Source organism: Anopheles coustani, chromosome X, assembly GCF_943734705.1.
Source record: "Anopheles coustani chromosome X, idAnoCousDA_361_x.2, whole genome shotgun sequence".
NCBI lineage: Eukaryota > Metazoa > Arthropoda > Insecta > Diptera > Culicidae > Anopheles > Anopheles coustani.
The window spans coordinates 792,826-810,629 of NC_071290.1; the positions used below are offsets into that span (position 1 = coordinate 792,826).

Sequence of the window (17,804 nt, forward strand, 5' to 3'; positions counted from 1 at the left end):
GCAGTAACACCTTCTATGGACCGATTTTCGTATCCTCCATTCGGCGAATCCCTGGCACACTCTATCTCATGACCTCCCTTCCTCCCTCCCTCACTCTCTCTCTCTGTTTGTCACTGTTCAGGCACCGGTTGAATGCACGCCGTGGAGTATGCAATCCGGCTGGCAGACGGAGCGCATCTGCGGCCCGTGTGCATCGAAAAGTGCAACCAAGCGCCACCGATGCTGGCCTGGCCGGATCCGTGTGCTACGCGTCCTGTTCTCACACTCTCCTCGGTGACTCTGTCTCTCTCTCTGTCGACAAGCCATGCCATCGCGCACACTCCATGCAGGTTGTGTTGTTCGAGTGTTTGGTCATTTCACCCCGACCCGGTGCCGAAATGTTTCACCATAAAGGACACCGACTGAAACCTTTCCGGTTCGGCACGGATAAGATTTGCGGGAGCAATTCCACCATCGTCCATCGTCGCTAGTGCGCAGGCGTTCCCATGTTTCTGTACCACGTTCCCATGCAATCAGCTTCAATTCGTTTTGCATCGCGCTCTGTTACAAGAAAAGAATAAAATTACTTAAATACTCTACTCTATGTACATCTAACTGGCGTATATAATACATTAACTTAGAATAAAAGCTCACAACCAGCTTCAATACAATTTTATATAATTTTATTCCATTTTTTTCTCATTCGATTTCTTTTCTTTATTTGACACAAATAATAACTCAGTTCGAGTAAAACATTCTCGGCTGCGTTCTAACCCAGTCCCGCCCGCTCAAACCCCCGGGACACCTGGACCGGTCTGCTACAATCCAAACAGTTTTTGCACACCTTCTCCTACTCCCCCCCCCCCCCCTCCCCCCCTTAGTTCCAGCACACACAACCCCATACCCCACCCCCACTGGTATGCACACTGAAAAACTTACACACGTCTGGCCAATGCCGAGATCGTAATGTTGTCTCCAAACTTGGCCAACGTGGCCACACGGAGCAGCGCACTTATTCTATCTTCTTTACTATCTGCTTGTAGTGAAAAAATGTGGGTGTTTGTATGTATCTGTGTGTGTGTATGTGTGTGTATGTGTATGTGTATTTGTAAGTATGTTTAACTTTCGCTAGGGTGACATTGATTTGATACCGTACTCCTTCTTTTCTTTTATACATTACAAAAGGAAACCCCACATAGAACTGATCGCCTTTTACATCATCAGCTGGTTAGTAAATTTGTTGTAAGATTGGTTTTGGTTTTTTTTTTCTTTTTTTTTCATCATTTTTTTAGCGTCCTAACCCTTCCCCCATCCCACCTAACAGTGAGATGGGGCTTCAACACACAAGCCCTCTAAATTCTATCTCGCCGTGCTAGCAAAAACCACCTCTACCCACATTCCGGAACTGACAACGAACAACGCAGTGGCGGTCGGCGGTGGCGATGGCGGTAGTGTTGGTAATGATAGATAGTAGATGTCCCTGAGCCACGCTTTCCGTCTTTTGCCGGCAGCATGCGGCCGTTTAATATCGTCCTACTCTGAGAGCCTCTTCCATTCGGCCATCAAGTGGTCGAATTAAAACGCGAAAACTAATTGATCCATTCATTACTCTGCTTTCCGCCATAATACGTGTTTCCGTATGTTTGGTTTGTGTGTATGTTTTATCTTTGTTTTTTTGTTGGTTTTTTGTTTTGTTAATTTAATCTTTTACACCTCTATATGTTTCATCAGTCCTGGAGTAAAAGCAAACACTATACACGAGCCGTACAGAGGCAACCGACAGAAGAAACTCAAGAAAATGCAGATAACAGTTTACAGGTATCCCACACCCTTGCGGGGTGGACGGTGCAGTTTCTTGTCTTGATGGGGAGAATAGGAAACTAATAGCAGTGCCACAAAAAATGCCTATAGGGTTTTCGTACCAAAAAGGAGTTCAGTTTTTCTGCTCCATAACCGCTTCTTATACATTGACACGAAGCTCCCAGATCGTGTGTGTGTGTGTATCAATGTTCGAGGGTCTGTTTTTGTGGGTTTTGTATTACTTTCTTCATCTATGTACATTAACAAATCATCATTATCAATATTTATGTTTCTTTTTCATACACTTTCATACACCTCCCCTAATTCGATGTCGCCTTGCTAACGATTGTTTCCTATACACAACAGGCAGCTAGTAGCGTCCTGTCGTTCATGTGGTTGCCAGTGCGCCAGAAATCTCCGAATCTTTGCCTTCATTAATTGCGCGCACCAACAAATAATTACAAAATACATTTTCGAACGTATTCATACTTATGTGGGCGTTTGTGTATGAGTGTGTTTGGTGTAGCTTGGCTACGCACGCGAGAACATCCACGAATGAGCATGAGAAAAGGTTGTGCAGGGTTAGGAAGCGAGCTGATGCGGATTACTGCTGTCCTCGACTCATGCTTTGGATACAGTCTAATTGTTCCCATTTTCTTTTCTGCCTGACCGCTACTGGGCATTACAATGAAGAACGAAGGATCCTGGCTTCTAGCTTTCTAAAGCTAATCCCTTATCAGTATGTTTATCCGCGTACAACATATGATTATATTCGAACAACATATGATTCTATTCGAACAGCAGGTTACTTTGATTAGTAAACGTTATGTTTTATCTTTCTTTAAACCATGGAAAGGATGCAAGAGGCCTTGTCAAAAACCCCGAGAAAAATAGATTCCTCCTAGCCCAGGCGAACCCCGGAAGAACCGCTTGCACAGTGGGCTCTGTTGGACGGCGGGTTAAGAGACGAGTGGGTGTTGAAAGGCATTCAGGATATCGGGCTAACCGAAAAGAGCTAGGAGAAAAATGCCATCGAACTTAAACCTTAGTTGATAAAAAAATGTTAAAAAGGGAATAAGGGGACGTGAATACTTCGTGCGAAGAACCGAACAAATGTGTGTCCTGTGTTTGCCTTCGCCAGATATATGCCTAACCACTAGATAACAACGATTATCTACGGCCCGTAAATATAGATGCACGGATACGTGCAGCCGTGACGGAAGTAATGCATTCGTGTATAAATATAAATAATTGCTAAAGACTGGTTCCTGGCCTGCTCGCATTCATTGTTTCTGCGTGTGATGTGTGCAAAGCACCCCGCTTACTTTCCTATCTATCATTAGCAAACAAAAAATAGGAAGACCATAAATAAAGGTCGGTACACAATCGAATCACAACAAACCGCGAAAAAGCAAAAGCTATAGATATACTTTTTTCCCAAAGTAGACCTAGAAAAATGTAAAGCTGACGAAGATTTTGCATGCCTGCTATATAGAAGTGACAAAAGAAAAATACTATTAATCTGTACACTATGCCAGACACGCATTCGAGCTTTGAGAGATCGGATTCGAGAGCGCAACTCGTAACGCAACAGCCAGTTGATCGTGGGAAAGGACTATACCGTATTCGCAGCAGCAAATGTGGATGGATGTATATGTGTGTGGCTGTGGGTGTGGGGGTTGGTGTTGTACGAATCGTTCCCATGTTTGTACTGACGATCCGGCGAAGATTAGGGATTGAATCGATGCTTGGAAGTTGCTTCATATTACTCTACTCCTGTAGCGTACGGTAAAGTACACACACACACACTCACTCATACACGCGCGCACGCACACAAACACACACATCCACCCAGATGCACAAGCACGAGGCGCATAGCATAAGCACACGTTTTACCCATCCGAGATGGGAAAAGGATGTGGGATCTAGTAGTGCGACACATCGAACCTAACCCTATACCCTAGTGGTTGGCTTTTCTCCGCTCGAGGAGAGGTTGCAGGGTATGGTCGTGTCCTAAACCGTCCCAGCAACCTTCTTCCCGGTCCGTTAAACATAGAGCACTCCTCAAGCAGCCCGGCGGTTTTTGCTGGGTAGGGTTTTGTCAGGAAGGGTGCGTTGCGTTACAATTAGTTTCTAGTGTTACTACCGCATATCGCCATTGCGCTCGCGTAGTGCTTCTACACTGAAATCTCGTAGTTCATATCGTACACACTGGCGCGCTGGTCCGGCGGGCTGGTAGTGTTGCCTCCTCGCAAGCCACCGCCACCGCCGGGCCCTGCGGCTTGCCCCGGAACGCCACCGACAGACACACCACTAGCGTTCTGGCCTACATTATTCTCGCCGGCTGTCGCTGCCGACATCTCCATCGAGTCGGTCATTTCGAGAGCACGAACAAAGGACATGGGCCTGGTCGGGGTTGCTTTGCGTTTAATCGAGGGTGATGGTGCCTGCGGTCCGGTGGTAGACTGTTGTTGTTGCTGCTGCTGTTGTAGTGCCGATTGGGGAGGTGGTTGGGGTGGAAAGACGGGCACTCCTCCACGCAGGGCCGGATGGTATCCCCCGATGCCACCAGCAGTGCCACCAGAGAGACTGTTCTGTTGCTGCTGCTGCTGCAGCTGGTAGCGGGCGGCACTGACCGTTCCAAACGGAGCCATAGATTGGGCCATTTGTTGTGGCTGCTGTTGCTGCTGTTGTTGGTGATGAAGTTGTTGCTGCTGCTGCTGCTGCTGGGGGGCAGTGGGACTGGGAGTGTTCTGATAAACCGAAACGCCGGGGGGTGGCGGTGGCGGCTGGCCGACACCACCGTTCGGCTGACTGCTGAACCCGGGTGACGTGTCCTTCCAGTGGTACACGCCGCGCTGAGGGCTTCCTGCCAACTCCCGGATGTTATCCGACGTTTGATTGTTTCGGGCGTACGACAACTCCGCTCCCTGCCGTACAAGCTCTCCTTCAGAGAGGTAACGCCGCTGCGGGCTACCATGATGGTAAACGACCGACGGCCCGTTGTTGCCACCACGGAGTTGTTGCTGCTGCTGCTGCTGCTGTTGGGACTGCGGAGCAACCGGTCCGACCAGTCCTCCGTTATGGTGCACCATCGGATATTGCTGCTGCTGTTGTTGCTGCTGTTGCTGATGGTATGGATGTTGCGGGGGAAGACCCGTTGTCTGATGGAGTGCCATTGTTTGTGGGGCAAGCTGATGTTGCTGTTGTTGCTGTGGTTGCAGTGGGAAATCATAGTAGTTGCCCGAGATACCACCACTTCCTACGAGCTGCTGCTGCTGCTGCTGCTGCTGCCCAACACTGATAAAATCGGGCCTCCTCGGTTGGGTCGGTGTGCCGGGGTTGGATCTAGAATGCAGCAGTGAAGTTTCGTTTAGTACAAACTCGACAACGAAACGGGTAGGAACGGACAGCAACAGGTCGCTGTCACTGTGCAAAGTCTAAAGAAACTAAGTTCTCCAGGGACCTACCGAATCCTCGCCCCTGGAGATAAGCTTAAACCTAATGGCCAACAAGTTTTCGAGCGTACTACAGTCGAAGAACACACAGTAACGCCCAGCGAATAGGGGAACAGTTGCTAAAACGGACTGCATCAATACGCGCTACGATGGAATGCGAATGAGGGCATCGCTCGTGCCCAGAAGTATTCACTTTTGCCGCAAACAACACTTGGCAGTACCGAGAATAAAGCATGACCACAAATACACTAATGCACCTGCCTTGCCGCAATACAATTGGTGTGAGGAGAAACAACAGGGTTGAGTGAGGCCGCAACTTATCCATGTAGTTTTGAAAGCAAGTTTCAGTTGTGAAATGTAATATCACATAAAATAACAATGTTATTTAATATTTCACCCTATTTGTACACATTTGTCTATCCAAAGCAATATTACAATTCAAAACCATTCCTTTTTCAACAACACTTTAATAAGTCTTGGCCTGATAGAAACAGAAAAAAACTGAAACGAACGAAACATTAATGATTAAATAATGGCATTACTAAACCATACAATAATAACCTGCAACTCACACTAGGCGTATCAATAGGTAATTGGCCAACTTGCCTGCGAAGGCGAAGGTTCTGCCGCAGTGAACAAGTACGCATGAACTCTTTGCTACTTGTGTACTAGAAAACAACATTGAATGCATATGGCAGAAAGTGGAACGCTTAGGCGTAACTCTTGTCGTGCCCAGCCTGACCCATCAGAAAGCACATGTAGTGAAAATAACCAACTTATACAGAACCAAAATCAACTGGATGGGTAGATGGATGAGGACAGCTACAATTTTCTCTAGCTCTCGGTACACTGCAGCCAAAGGGACAAACGATGCTTATTAAAAATATCACTAATGATTTTTGTGGTGAAGATTAACAGAGCAAAGCGAAATATTCATACCAAAAGAACAAAACATACTAAACAAACATCTAGTTAATGTAATAAGAAAAGGGAAACCAAAATGGAAAATTGACGATAACAAATGGAAGAACAGGAATAATAATGCAATTAAATGTAACATTCAAACCGGTAGACAAAACTCGTCAAAACGAATATGGATGCTGCCGAGCAATCGTATATCTCTGATATTCCGAACCAACTAGCAATCTAATACAATGGAGAACGCAGCTAAAAGCGTTTCCAAAAAGCTAGCCGAAACGTAACACCACTTAAATGGAGCGAACAAATGATTGTACAATTTATAATAGAAAAAAATAACTCAAGTGAACGAACTAAACACTGACGCAAAAACGAGCCAACGACAGAGCGACCCTTCGAGCACGGGTGAAGTGTAACGCAAGGTAACGTGAAATTCAACGGAACGGCTAAAGAGTTGGTACCCACGTGCTGCTCTGGATGGGGATGTCCGGGCTCGCGAAGGCGGGTTCGTGCAAACGTCGAAGGTATAGGTCTAACCATGTGTTTCCTTTCCCCCGCCCTCCAGTTTTTTATTTCCGCATCGTCAACTTTGGAAAGCACCGAAGATACATTGGTGGATCGGTGGTCTTAGCGAGGAGCTACTTCAACTGTACAGTTGCTGTCTCTGCATGTCATACAATTTCGGAGCCAATAGTAGCACGGGCCGCACAGGTGCAGGGTGGTCTCAACGCCGATCGCATTACCATTTTGCAATTGATCTTTTCACAAAACTTCATATATGAGCTTCGCTGTGCACAAACACGTGAGTGAAATAAAAAATTTCGTCCATTCCTGAGCGATATTACGCATTTGGCCAATATTCTTCGAACACGACAATGGTCCGAGCCGAGGATAAATCTAGGTGCGATGGGGTACAGTATACTTCATCGACATAATATAACACCGCATCGTGCTGGTTGTATTTATAGCAACTCCTCGTATGTGTGTTTTTTTGTGTATGGAATGAGGAAGGAAATGATGCAGATAACCGATGGGAGATCGCACGACAATTCTGTACAGTGATAATGTGTGATCCAGACCAGAGATCGAGCTCGAATGTTGCCCATCCCTTACGTCCACCTATAACGTTGTCCGTTAGCATGATGGAAACACCCCCACCAAAAGTAAAAGCAGCCCAACCATTAACAGTGAATGCCACACAGTGGCCGGTGAAGTATATTACGAAGGAAGAGAGAAACAAAACGAAGATTCAGAATATTAAAGATGAGTTGGGTGGGCAAACGCGGAGAAAACACAATTGAACTACCAATTTTTCTTGAGCACCACAAAGATGAGCATGGACAGAGCGTTACCTATCGGGCATTTGGTATTTTGTATAAGCGCGAGTACCAGCAATCCGTACCAACATGCTTTGTAGACGCGTTTGTATGTTGAACTGGTGCGTTCGGTTAAATAGAAATATTTGTCTGCGATTACCACATAGCGTAACGCTTTACCAAGTCCATCGGGAATGCACAGATACGAGTGGTGTACTCCAAACAGTCAAACTCTTTGACACCGAAGGGCGAATGACTTAATTAGCTCTCTGGAGATACTTTGATTTAAAGCATAATATAGCTGTTGTCCCAATTCTTAAACAATTCAAATTCAAATGTTCACGTTATGCCATAAGGAAACTAAATTGGCCTGATCAAACCGCCTTACCCCCATATAATGTTCGTTGCCAGCTATTAGGTTTAGAATCTTTAGAAGTACAATACGCTGCAAATGCCCCGATGAACGCGATGATCCGAATATTCAATACTTTAGCAAGTCATTTTGACTTTTCAATAACTATTAGCACATTTAAGAATAGGATTCGACGCTAAAGTTAAGTTATAACGTTTTGTATGTACAATGTGTTTGAACATGAAGCTCTCGTTAAGCCTTCGCGGCGGACGGGGAATATTTTATAATAAACAATAATAAACAATAATAAACAATTCAGATTCCTCGTTATACCGAACTCGACGACTGATGACCAAGGAGTCAGACTGTCTAGGGCGCCTGGGTAGCATTCAGTGGTATGAGGATGGCTGAAATGAAAACGTGGCCGAATAAGTCAGATGAAACACGAACTTACCTTCGCACTGGACTGGACATGGCGAGCGGCGTTGCCACCCCAAGCGCCTTGATTCGCTGCTGCATAGTCGGTGTAGCGGACGATGGCGGTACCGGTCCTCGCTGCTGCTGCTGCTGCTGTTGCTGCTGCTGCTGCTGGGACTGTATCGTGATCATGGGCGGAGGGCCAACAGGAGGTTGATCGGGCGATAAGCCCTCCGGGGTGAAGCTGCGCGACGGATCGAGCCCACGCTGGCGCGGATGTGGACTGTGCCGTGGATGGTACATGCGAATGTGCTGCTGCTGCTGCTGACGGGGTGAATCCCCACCGCTGCCACCCTGCCCGCCTCCGCCATCTAGCGGCGGTAGAAAGAAGTTGCTCTTTGAACCGTGGCGCTGCAGCGGTGGCGTTGGCTCGCAGTCGCGACTCTGCGAGGCCTGCGGTTCCATGTCGATATCGGAACACTCACGGCCCGGTGAGAGCTAGATACCAGGGGGCACCAAGATGGAGACGGGTCGGGGGGAGGAGGATATTTTGGGGAGGGCGATATTTGGTTTTGATTTTTTTTAAATTTTTGTTTAATTATTTTTTGTAGTTATGTATCGACATCAAAGATTTAAGTGAAAGGGAAAAGAGGGAAGCGAAGGAGGGAATGAGAGAGAAAGAGATAGAGAGAGAGAAAGAGAAAGAAAAACGCGAAAATACGCGCAATCATCATTTGAACCGTTCCACAGCATATTTATCTCGACATCCTTTCTTTCTGACGAAGCCTTGTCATTTCGGTTCGGTGTGTGTGTATACTGTTTTTTTTTAAATCTAATTAACGCTAGGTGGAATCGTATACGGATAGCGTTAATTTTTGGTGAATTGGAAGCATTTGTCAATCGTTTTCGTCGAAATAAATGGTGGTTATAATCAGTACAAACGATCGTTACTCACCGAGCTTAATTTTCAGCTCCCAGGTCTTTGAAAATGAGCGATCGTTTATTTTTAACCATAGTAAAATCAAACAAATCCGTATGCGATTCCACCTCATGTTGCATGTTAACTATCACTACCGAAATACATCTCACTTAAGGGCATGACTAACACGCATACACACACACACGCACGCACATAAAGGACCGGAGTAGAGTTATGGGAATAGAGAACAGAATAGAAAAACAAAGCAGGAAAGCGTCACATACAGGCAAGTCAACGTTTGCTAAGCCAGTTACAAGCCAATCAAAGAGCCATCACGACAGGAAAGTAGTAAGGTTTATCGGTTTGGAATATATGGGGTGGGGCATTAGCACACCGTGAGGGGGGAAGCCTTAGGCCGACGGGCTACGAGTTGCATTTCCATTCACGACAGGACACACAGAGAGCTCCATTTCATTGCATTCGGTTTGTAAACAATTATTTTGGCCCTTCACACGTAGGAAACAACACACCACAGCTACTTGCTAGTGCAAAGTTTTAATGAGCCCACCGACATTCCGTAACTTTCCAAGAGATACAAATAGTGGAAACGTGTTGCTTCTATCGAATTGCGAAATGTCCGCAATCGTCGGTAAATGCTCGTGCTCACACTAGAGCGGTGCTCAAGCAGCCAACTCCACGGGTTGCTTGAAAAGATAGTGCCTGGGAATCTTAAAAACATTGCACGCCATCTTCAAAGACAATCCATGGTGGTACTTGCTAACCTCGCATGCACATTCGTGTACCTCCATTGCATTACGACATACATAACTGGTAGTAGCATACGCTTGGATGGGTAGGAAGGAATCGGAGCACCCACACAGAACTGACATACACTTACGGGTCACTTACCTTCCGCATTTGGTGGATCCTGTGTGCAGAATACATTTTCCCACAAAATACTAAAGTACGGTATGGACCATGTTTTGGTAGGATTAACAAAGATAATTCTCATTCTCAAAGTTGAACCTCCAAGCAAATGTTGCATCCGCCAAAGGGAGTGATAATAAAAAAGCCATCCTTCAGACATATGTTTTTTGTTTTGTATCTCGTTTGCCTTTTTGCGCGGAACGTGTTCCCATGGTTGGCGCAATGTTCAAATTGACTTGCGAAATATTTTGTGGCCATACGAACAGTCATAATAGTTGATAAGAAGAATTACTATGGCAAGGGACAAAACATCCGATTCCTACCGTTCGATAAGATAAGTTTACATCGGCTCGAGATTAACTGATTGTCCCGGATGGGGAAGGGTGGACCGATATCTTTGACATCTATGCCGATTTTAGGCCCAGAAAGCAACTAAACATCTTCAATGCAATACGCAAATGCGTGAGCTTACAGTAAATCAAGAAATAAACTGCGTAGCCATTTGTAAGAATGTAATGAGCAAGAAGCTAATATATAAGCCCATGATTAAAGATGTTGAGATAAAGAAACTACTCGTTAGAGGCAAGAAAATAAATTATATGTCTCCTACAACCGCATAATGCCAAACTAAATTTAACTGCAAGCTGGAACAAAGCAGAACAACAGAATTGAGCTCGCAGAATAAAGGACACAAAACCGAGGGAAAGGCGAATGAAGTGAACCTTGTTTTACCTCATCGGTGATGCCCTGCAGTGCCTTTAAAGGGTGAAGTGGATGATAGTAGGGCGCAATCCGAGAGGTGAGGATTGTGTGCCGCAGGCGTGCGTCGCAGGGCAGGAATGGGAATTATCGGAGCGATAGAAAGAGAGATAGGTGGAAAGGAATCAAAAGTGCAAGACAACAACATATTTGTTATTGGGGAGCAGAAGAGTTTCAAGTTGGATCGCTTCCAAATGGTATCGGTGTTATATGTACTGTCAACCGAAGTCGGCCGAGAACCTACTGAATTAGTGCATTCGAGAATCCTGTTATGATCAATTCAAAAAAAAAAAATTAAAAACCAACGCCACAGAACATAACAAAATACCACAAAAAATTAAAGTAGAATCTAATCAGAGAAAAGAATAAAGCTATAAAACTAATCACCAACAACATAAATCGATTACATCAATAAACTTATTTAGAACTTTAGATGAGCCCACCACCCTTCACGTAATGCGCGCCCTTCCAAATGCGTACAAGTGGAATGAGGAGGATATTAGTAGAAGCAGCGGAAGGATGTTTGAAGATAGAATTCACGCATGATAAAGTAAGAAAGAGAAAAGAACGGGGTATGGGAATTGGAAAGAAACTAGTACTTTGCGAGGAGTGTGTCTCAGGAAAACAGAAAAATCATAGCTTCAGTGGTAAAGCGTGATCCACTTGCGGAAGGCTTGTCCATGATCAAAGGAAGAATGTATATTTAGAACATTATTTTGTTTTTGTAGGGCGAACAGCATTAAAAAAATAACATTTTAACACTAAATGGAATGTAACGAAGTATGGTACAACTGTTTCAAAACCATTCCGGATCTCTCTTAACTGTCGGGGTTCCTTTCCTATAGCATATTCTACTTTGCTAAATCCACTATGCTTCGACAATAACTGCCACTAGTTTTGATCAATGAATCGTGTCAACTACGCGCTTGTATAATTGAAATTTTACCTATAATAACCTTATTCTACATACGACAGCGCATTTTAGTACTCTAACTATCTACCCGTGTTAAAGAACGCCAAATATCAATCTACCGCATTCGTGGAACGTTTGATTGTATCGTCACAAGTCGGATAAAGAGATACGGACGATCATGATCCTGTGTGGATTTCTATGGTTAATGAGAATGATTGACTTGCTAGTGTGCTTCCGTCCAACGAATCGCAACGCGGAAAAAGATAATCAACGAATTTTAACAATCCCAACTGCTTCGATCTATAAATCTATCAGGCAGCCCAAGATCTTCAGAGAACACGGTCTCAATGTTCGTTATTTTCAAAACCAATCAATATTTTCTATATAAAACCGCAAAGCGCAAAGTTATCTGATTTTTAAGATAAACACTGTACACTGACGTTATCTTTTCTTGCTGAAACGGCAAAGAAAATAAGCTTAAAAACACTCGCACAGACGTAACTTCGAATAAGGAGTCCTAGCACCTTTCGCATTGCTTTTCATTCACAAACTAACGTTCTGTCATCTGCATTTGACGCGTTTGCAGAGAAATATGTTTGTGGATGTGATGTTGGGAGGTGGTGGTTGTGGTAAGGAATGGAAGCCGGGGTAGTAGTGATCGGGGTTTGGTGGGCAAAAAGAAAAAAATAATACATGATTTAAGAAACGAATCACAATCAAACAAAACAATAACGCTAAGTAATAAAAAAGGAATACAATTTAAACTAAAAACGGGAAACTAAACTGCAAACCATGTACACAGTGGGAAATATTGAACAAAGGAATCGTTGGAAAGGTTTTTATTAGAATAATAAAGAAAAACTGGGTCGCGAGGTGTAGAAAAAATTCACAGCCAATGATTTATAGGACCGCTTGTCGCTTTTGTGCTTGTGAGGTGCAATTTGTTTATGCTTTAAGGTAGATTCAAGGTCAGGCTTTTTAGCGAAAAAAGTGATGTCAACGATCGAAGCAATTTTCATTAATTTGTACAGAATATGGACAATGTATCCCTTCGGTATGCCGGCAAAGGGGTGTGATCAAAATAGTAAGAGAGAAAACAGTCGAGTCCGAGTGTAGAATAAAAGATAAAGAACATAGACAACAGGATAGTGAAGGAAGAGAATAACATGGTTTCGTCTAACGGAAAACAAAGGCATCAAATAAAAATAGGACATATACATAGAGGATAAAGATAAACAGAACCAAACATTCTACGCACCTTACTGTAATGACTGGATCCAACTGTACGTATACCGTGACCATTGCCATGATCCATATAGGTTTTTACCTGCGTGTGTCGGTTATTATCGTAGATGCCACCACCCTGACTGAGTGCCTGTTGCTGCTGCTGCTGGAGCTGCTGCTGTGGGTGCTGCTGCTGCTGTTGCGAGCCCCCCGGGGGCAAATGGCGCCTGCCCGAACCACTAGCGTCACCACCACTGCCGCCACCGGGACCACCGTCGTTGGTGATGGTGCTAATCGGTTGGTTGTCCTTGTTCGAGCGGCGAGCCACATACTTTTGCGGTTTGAGGAGGCTAAAAAGGAAGTAAGCGGGTAAATTGAGAAGGCGAGTCAAGTAAGCTACTGATACTGTCACTGATATCACGAATCTTCACTCACCTCGGAAACTGTGGTCCGCATTGCGTGTAGCAGCAGTTGCTCCAGCAGCGGCGCGAGAACGGATTATAACCTCCCTTGAACTTGCCGGTCACCTGTTCGTTGGTGGTGCGCCCGCGGGACACTAAAACCATGTGAAATCCGGTCAGACCGAAGATGGGTATGGCGAGTAGCGTCACAATGGCCATCAAGATCATGCTGGAATGGGAAACAAGACAAGATAGGCAACCGTCAAAACTAGCTATCCCCACCTCAGAAAGTAATTAAACGATACCTACGCCACGATCGGTTCCACCTCGGTCAGCTTATCCTTCTCCTTCTGCAGCACGTAGACGAGCGACAGGGAGAAAATGCTCAGCATGTGCACCGACAGCGAGATGAGGAAGAAGAAGAAAAATCGATAGTTCCGCCGCCCGATGCAGTTGTTCACCCAGGGACAGTGATGGTCGAACGTCTTTGGTTTGGGATATTCCAAAAGAGAGCATGTTTAGATCAGAGCCGAAACCCGTGTCTTCGCCTTACTAGACGTCCTTACCTCGATGCAGTGATTGCAGACGGAACAGTGCGAACAGCGCGGCGGCCGGTAGAACTTACACGTGACACACCATTTCATGCGCACCGTGATGCCGTTGATCTCGGCATTCTTGTACAGTGGTGCACGAAACTCATCCTCCCGATCCTCGTCTGGTGGAGCTGCAAACAAAAAGAGGAAAACGCGATAGCTATAGACGCTGATCTCTGATTTACTTTCTCTCGGTGGAAACATCTCCTTACCCTTTGGTATCACGCCCGGATCCATGAACGTCGCCAGCGTAAAGTTGGCGATGACGAAGAATGTGATAACGGCCTGACACACTGGCACCCATGGATGGCGATGAATGTAGAACTGGCGACATCTGTAAGTGGTACATAAAAAGCAATTAATACAAGTCTGGGTTGATGAATCGCTTGGAACAAAGGCTTTGTTGCCTCACACGAATTCTTAGTGAAGTGCAATCAAATAAATTTTTTTCTCATTCTCTCTATTATGCACTTTATGTCCTTATTCACAAGGGGAAAACATTGATTGCAAAACTATGTGAATTTAATCGAAAAAGTAAGCTCCAAATTAAAACCTGTCATTTATAGTTAGTCAGTAACGTATAGTGCGAAGATCAAAGCGTTTTAAGATTTTGCCAGTTTTTTGTTTTTTTTTCGAAAAATTTGTTGCGCTAAAACTGAAACCTATAATCTACCTATAACAGTTCTGGGAAACATGAAAAAAGATATATTGGAAGAATCACTTCCAGCAGAATAGAAAAGAATCCTCCAGCGAAGGGGAGCTACTCACGGGTACCAAAAGAACAGGAATGTGGTGCTGAGCAGCAGCGTCCAGGCGAAAGTGGCTGGGATGTATCGAGTTTTAACGTCACATTTCGGCATTTTCACACCCTGGCTCGGCTAGAAATGACCGTCCGGCGACGATCGGTGTGTCACTAGCGATGACTTGGCAATGGCGCGCCGTGTTGTTGACTCGTCGTTGCAGGTTGGTTGTGACAGGTTTTCTTTTCGTTCGTTCCGTTCGCCCTTCGCTGCATGAAATTCCTAAACCGGCCACCCGCTCGATGTGCTTGTCTCTGTTTTTGATTGATGAGAAGTTGTCGATTGATTGTTTGTGCAGCAGCTGGCCGGGGAATTTTCTTTCGATGCAGAACGAATTTCGTACAAGGATCCGGCGTTAACGCTTCTGGTCGCAGATCGCCACTAGCGTTAACACGGCTCGATTTTTAAGCAGTTCGTGACTCCGTGTCCCTTGCCGTTGGAAGCAAGACTGCATCTACATTTAATGGTCGGCAGAGTAGATTGCGCACCACGGAAGAAGTAAATCTGTAGTAAAGAGAGAAAGGAAAGTAAGGAGATGGCTTGGCGGCAGTAGGCAAAGTAGCTGATAGTGACGGTCGCGTAACGGATATACTTCTATAGCTGGTAGTAGGCAAGTGTACGCGACATGAAGACTTAACACCGTTTTTGCAGGCTGCCCTTTTTCCGAACATGCAATGTTCGATAAGTAGCTGGTCCTGTCCACATATGGAGTCTCAAACAATCTACATTACGAGTATTTATTGATGCTCTGTTTGCCACATGAAAGCCGGTAATTTCCACGAACAGACGACCGCACGCACCCTTTTTTCGCGGAACATGCGTTTAACTTTTAGAGAGGGGGGAGGTTTTTAAAGTACATTAAAAAATCCAGCTTTCCCAATGCCGTAACGGGTTTGCTGACAGCACCATACATGACATCCACTGCTGCGCTGCTACGCTCTTTCCTTTTAAAGGGCGAATTTTTAATTCAATTCCGATAAAGAAACCCAGTGATTGTGGAGGGTATCTGAATGCGTGTGGGGATGGGGATGGAGGCCTACGAGGTAGAGATCAAGAAAAACACCCTTCTAACGCGGTCATCAGCTAACGGACACGCACACTAGTACATGAGGGACCAAGGGAAAAACAGGCGCAAGCTCACACGCCCGAGTGCCTACATCTTTTCCCACGGCGGACAGCGGCAATATGGCACACGGTTCGTTTCCTTGGCACTGGTGAGCATCTTCTGCCTGGCGTATGACCTCCGCCCTCGTCCCTACCAATGAGTCCTACAGGTCGCCAAACCGAACCGGATCCTTCCACCCCCACACGGCCCACAGGTGTATGGCCCTTTGTCGAGGAAAATTCAAGCGACGAAAAGCAGGGCAGGGATTGTTTAGACGAGGTTTTGCAATCGGTCGATAGAAATACGGCTCGGAGAGATAAAGAGCGATGAAGTAAAAAGGGCCAGAAGAGAGTAAGAAAAGCAGCGGTGCGCTTTCCGCGGTCGAATCATGTGTGTGTGTGCGCGCATATATTTTCCTTTTTTTGACTCGTCCGTCTTTTTTACGTCCATTTCATATTTCTTTTCGGTACACACCCATCGGGCGGTTGCGAAGAGGTATCATTGACGGTGCTGCCTCTTATTTTCTCAAGGGGCGAAGGAAGACTTTTGGTTGATTAGATGGACAGCCGTGCCGTCGTCGGGCCGTGACGTTCTCTTTCGCTCCGCTACTCTCTCTCCCGTTTTTTTCGCCCTGTTTTTCCGACCGACTGACTCAAGAGTCGAAGCCTTTTCAGGAAAATTGCTATGCCTACTGGGGCACAGTGGTTGTTGCACGGGGCATTATTTTTTATTCTTTTCCTTTTCCTTCTGCTTTCCCGCAAAACAGCACACACCACAGAGTCCTTCTCGACTTTTACGAGCCACTTTGCCCAGTTTCGTTTCCAGGGCCTGTGCATGTAGCACGCGTATGTGTGTGCGTGTGTGGGTAAACTATCTTGGAATGTACTTTTTCCAGACTTATCGCTCTGGGACGACTTCCTGTTCCGTTTTTCCAACCGCAACCAACACCCTCTTTCATCCGAAATCCGACAACCCTACCTCAACGCGGTAGTTACGGATAAGACACATATGCAAACACTCGGTCCCTTTATCGGTCTGCCGTTTCGTCACGCGGTGATTATCTGGGGTTTTTGCACGGCAACCAGGGTCAATGTAACACAAGCCGTTTATTTATTTTCCTTCTATCGCCATTATAATCAAATCTCACCGTAAACTGGAGCTAGCTGCGACTATTTCACTTTGTTTTACTCGTGCGTGCGAAGAACGTGTGCGAATGGTCCATCGTTGACCTCGGACGGGGCCCCGCGGATTACTATACTGTTGTGATGTGGACGGCAACTAAGCTGGAGGAAGTCCCAGTATCTGCAGCAGGAGGGCCCCGCTTTTACCAATCACGTCACGGTGGTTCGCGGAGGAAGGAAAATAAACTACACGCGCACTCGCGATTCCTAACTTGTCCACAGTTTCTAACTAGCTTAACTATTCGCCAGTTTTCTTGCCAGCCCACACCGTCGCCGAAAATGACGTTCGAAACACACGGGCCACGGGATTTTTTCTGCGAACAACCACTACACCAGTGAAGAATATTTCAAATGGCTGACTGACGGATTGGACGGCGGATCGACCAATTTCTCAGTGCTCGAGGTCAGCGAAAAAGATGTGCGGATAAGTCGTGCGTTTATACTCGACATCGAGTGGTGTCGAGTGGTCATAAATGACAGTTACTTCGAATCTGCAGGGCTGACAATTTCAAGAGTATAATAAAGAAATCCAACTTCACAATGCATAATGCAAAAATTCGAAAATTTAAAAACAAAAACCTTACTTGAAACACATGTTCCGATACCTTTTTCATAAGCAATCTCGATAAGTTACAATTTCACCACACCGACGTTCTGCAGTTACTATGTTCACCACTAATTGAAAATATGTAAATTCTATTAAAAAAAAACGCTCTTAATCCTTAGCTGGTATTTTACTTAT

The 17,804-nt window shown here is 45.4% G+C and overlaps 1 protein-coding gene across 3 annotated transcripts; it reads right to left on the reverse strand.

Moving 5' to 3' along the window:
* Nucleotides 1-1,204: 1,204 nt before the first annotated feature.
* On the reverse strand, nt 1,205-17,406 carry LOC131269417 (palmitoyltransferase ZDHHC8-like). 3 transcript variants are annotated; one of them, XM_058271767.1, is made up of 10 exons: nt 17,029-17,406; nt 14,745-15,280; nt 14,189-14,310; nt 13,950-14,107; nt 13,693-13,868; nt 13,418-13,612; nt 13,017-13,332; nt 8,278-8,738; nt 5,046-5,127; nt 1,205-4,991 (listed from the first exon to the last, which is right to left on the reverse strand). In XM_058271767.1, the coding sequence occupies exons 2-10, from the start codon at nt 14,834-14,836 to the stop codon at nt 3,957-3,959; spliced, it is 2,637 nt and encodes an 878-aa protein (XP_058127750.1). In that variant the 5' UTR covers nt 14,837-15,280; nt 17,029-17,406; the 3' UTR covers nt 1,205-3,956. The 3 variants fall into 3 exon arrangements, with proteins under 3 accessions (XP_058127750.1, XP_058127749.1, XP_058127748.1); XM_058271766.1 differs by having other exon boundaries at nt 1,205-5,127; nt 13,086-13,332; XM_058271765.1 differs by having other exon boundaries at nt 1,205-5,127.
* Between the last annotated feature and the right edge of the window lie 398 nt (nt 17,407-17,804).

Bases quoted from the DNA above. Each gene is read 5' to 3' on its own strand.
- LOC131269417 (XM_058271765.1), bottom strand. From the start codon at position 14,836: ATGCCGAAATGTGACGTTAAAACTCGATACATCCCAGCCACTTTCGCC. The intron at 14,108-14,188 runs GTAAGGAGATGT...TTTTGTTTGCAG, and splicing joins TCCGGGCGTGATACCAAAGG to CTCCACCAGACGAGGATCGG. The intron at 8,739-13,016 runs GTGCGTAGAATG...CCTGGTATCTAG, and splicing joins GATCCAGTCATTACAGTAAG to CTCTCACCGGGCCGTGAGTG.